This window comes from Emydura macquarii, unplaced genomic scaffold (assembly GCF_026122565.2).
Source record: "Emydura macquarii macquarii isolate MOO-44397 ecotype Brisbane River unplaced genomic scaffold, CSIRO-AGI_Emac_v2 contig_3425, whole genome shotgun sequence".
Lineage (NCBI taxonomy): Eukaryota > Metazoa > Chordata > Testudines > Chelidae > Emydura > Emydura macquarii.
The window spans coordinates 5,815-7,919 of NW_027133562.1; the positions used below are offsets into that span (position 1 = coordinate 5,815).

The 2,105-nt window shown below is 40.4% G+C and overlaps 1 protein-coding gene across 1 annotated transcript; it reads left to right on the forward strand.

Annotated features, from left to right (window-relative positions):
• Nucleotides 1–631: 631 nt before the first annotated feature.
• LOC137144248 (olfactory receptor 11A1-like) lies at nucleotides 632–1,597 on the forward strand. The gene has a single exon (XM_067534458.1). The coding sequence runs from the start codon at nucleotides 632–634 to the stop codon at nucleotides 1,595–1,597; it is 966 nt and encodes a 321-aa protein (XP_067390559.1).
• Nucleotides 1,598–2,105: the final 508 nt, after the last annotated feature.

The following is a 2,105-nucleotide window of genomic DNA, read 5'->3' on the forward strand; positions in this document are numbered from 1 at the left end:
AGGAATTCCCAAAAATATCAAATAATGAGCATCATTGGCCGTGAACTCTTCACTGAAGGGAAGTGCTTTTTTAGTCCTACACATCAACATTTAGTGTATGACAGAAGGTGGGCAAATAATCTGAATGTTATGACAACACTTAGATTTCTGGAGTATTTCTAGTGAAAACGTTTTCATTGAGGCACTTCTGTTGAAGCAAAATGGCTCTTTTAATTAAATGGAACGTTTTGCAAAAATCTCCATTTTCTGCTAAATGTTGTGGGCGGTTTTTTTCATTTGAAAAACCAAAACCCCCAAGCACTGAAAATAATTTGGCAAAAACTGTTGATGAAAACAATTAGTTTTCTTTTCATCTTTTTTGTTTCAGGGAAAAGTAAAGCAAAGCAATTTCCCAACCACCTCTAATTCGGGTATCTTGAACCTTTATTTGATCTTTTACTGGTGCAATCTGGATGACAGACTATGCCTGATTTGTTCCCAAATGTGCACATAAATGCCGTGATGTGGGGTTTTGATCCAGTTGTTGGAAAGGTAATGATGAGCTTTGAACTTTTCTGGAACTTAAAAGAAGATGTGACTTAAGTTTATCACCCTCACGTTGCATTGTTGGGTTTCTTTGTATTCCTTAGATATGACCATAGAAAACACAGAGTGGAGAAATCAAACAACCATCACAGAATTCATCCTCTTGGGGTTTGGGGATCTCCCTGCATTGCAGATTCTTCTCTTCCTCCTGCTCCTAGTGATCTACATTGTGACCATGGATGGGAACATCCTCATCATTGCACTAGTTGTGGCCGATCAGCACCTTCACACCCCCATGTACTTCTTCCTGGGGAACTTGTCCTGCTTGGAGACCTGCTACACCTCCACCATCCTGCCCAGGATGCTGGCCAGTCTCCTGACTGGGGACAGAACCATTTCTGTTTTTGGCTGCTTTGTACAATTATATTTATTTGGTTCTCTGGTAGGAACAGAATGTTACCTCCTAGCTGCAATGTCTTATGATCGGTATTTAGCAATATGTAAACCACTGCATTATTTGACCCATATGAATGAAAGGTTCTGCTTCCAGCTAGCAGCTGGGTTTTGGGTAAGTGCATTTTTGGTTGTTACCATAATAATATTTTTAATGTCACAATTAACTTTCTGTGGCCCTAGTGAAATTGACCATTTCTTTTGTGATCTCACTCCAGTGATAAAACTCTCCTGCAGTGTCACCCGCATGATGGAACTTGTGACCTTCTTGGGCTCTTTCCTATTCACTTTACCACCATTTCTATTAACCCTGACTTCCTGCGTTTGTATCATAAATGCTATCCTGAGAATTCCTTCTAGCACTGGAAGGCGAAAGGCATTTTCCACCTGCTCCTCTCACCTTATTGTGGTTACTACTTTCTATGGGATGCTGATCATTGTGTATATTTCACCAAAAACCAAGATGCTGCAAGAGCTTAACAAAGTGTTCTCTGTCTTCTACACTGTCCTGACTCCTCTGGTCAATCCCCTTATCTACAGCCTGAGAAAAAAAGAGGTCATGGAGGCCCTGAGAAAAGCTGCCAGGAACTTTATGGCTTTCATGAGTACATTTATTTAGGGTAAAATGAAATGAAGTGTATGACCTCTGACATTCAGTCACGGGGGCAGAATCTGGCTGGTCTGTTTTCAGAGACTTCTAAGTTGTTCAACGCGGGTGCTAGGTAATAAAAGTTTAACTGTATCGGTTAGATAAATCTGTGTGTGAAATAAATTAAAGTTGGACACAAGGAAAGTGGCACATACAGTGTGTTTGAACTAAAAAATATAGATAGAGGTTTTCATGATGTCTGACAAAGTTACTGAAGCAAGTATCCATGATATGAGTTGCATTAACAGCAAATAATCAGAACCATTAGATGTGTTTTTCTTGGTCAAATTGGATGGAGTGACATTGCCACCTGTCTCTGGACATTTCTTTTCTGGGGTCACTTGGTAGCTGGTTTAAGTCTGAAGAGCGAACAGGTTGATGGAGGAAGTGGGAAAAGAAATGGTGAGCTTCATCAGCAAGGCCATCCACCTCATTTATTCGAACACCGAACCCTTTCACAACATCACTGGGTGTTACT

Bases quoted from the DNA above. Each gene is read 5' to 3' on its own strand.
- LOC137144248 (XM_067534458.1), top strand. From the start codon at position 632: ATGACCATAGAAAACACAGAGTGGAGAAATCAAACAACCATCACAGAA.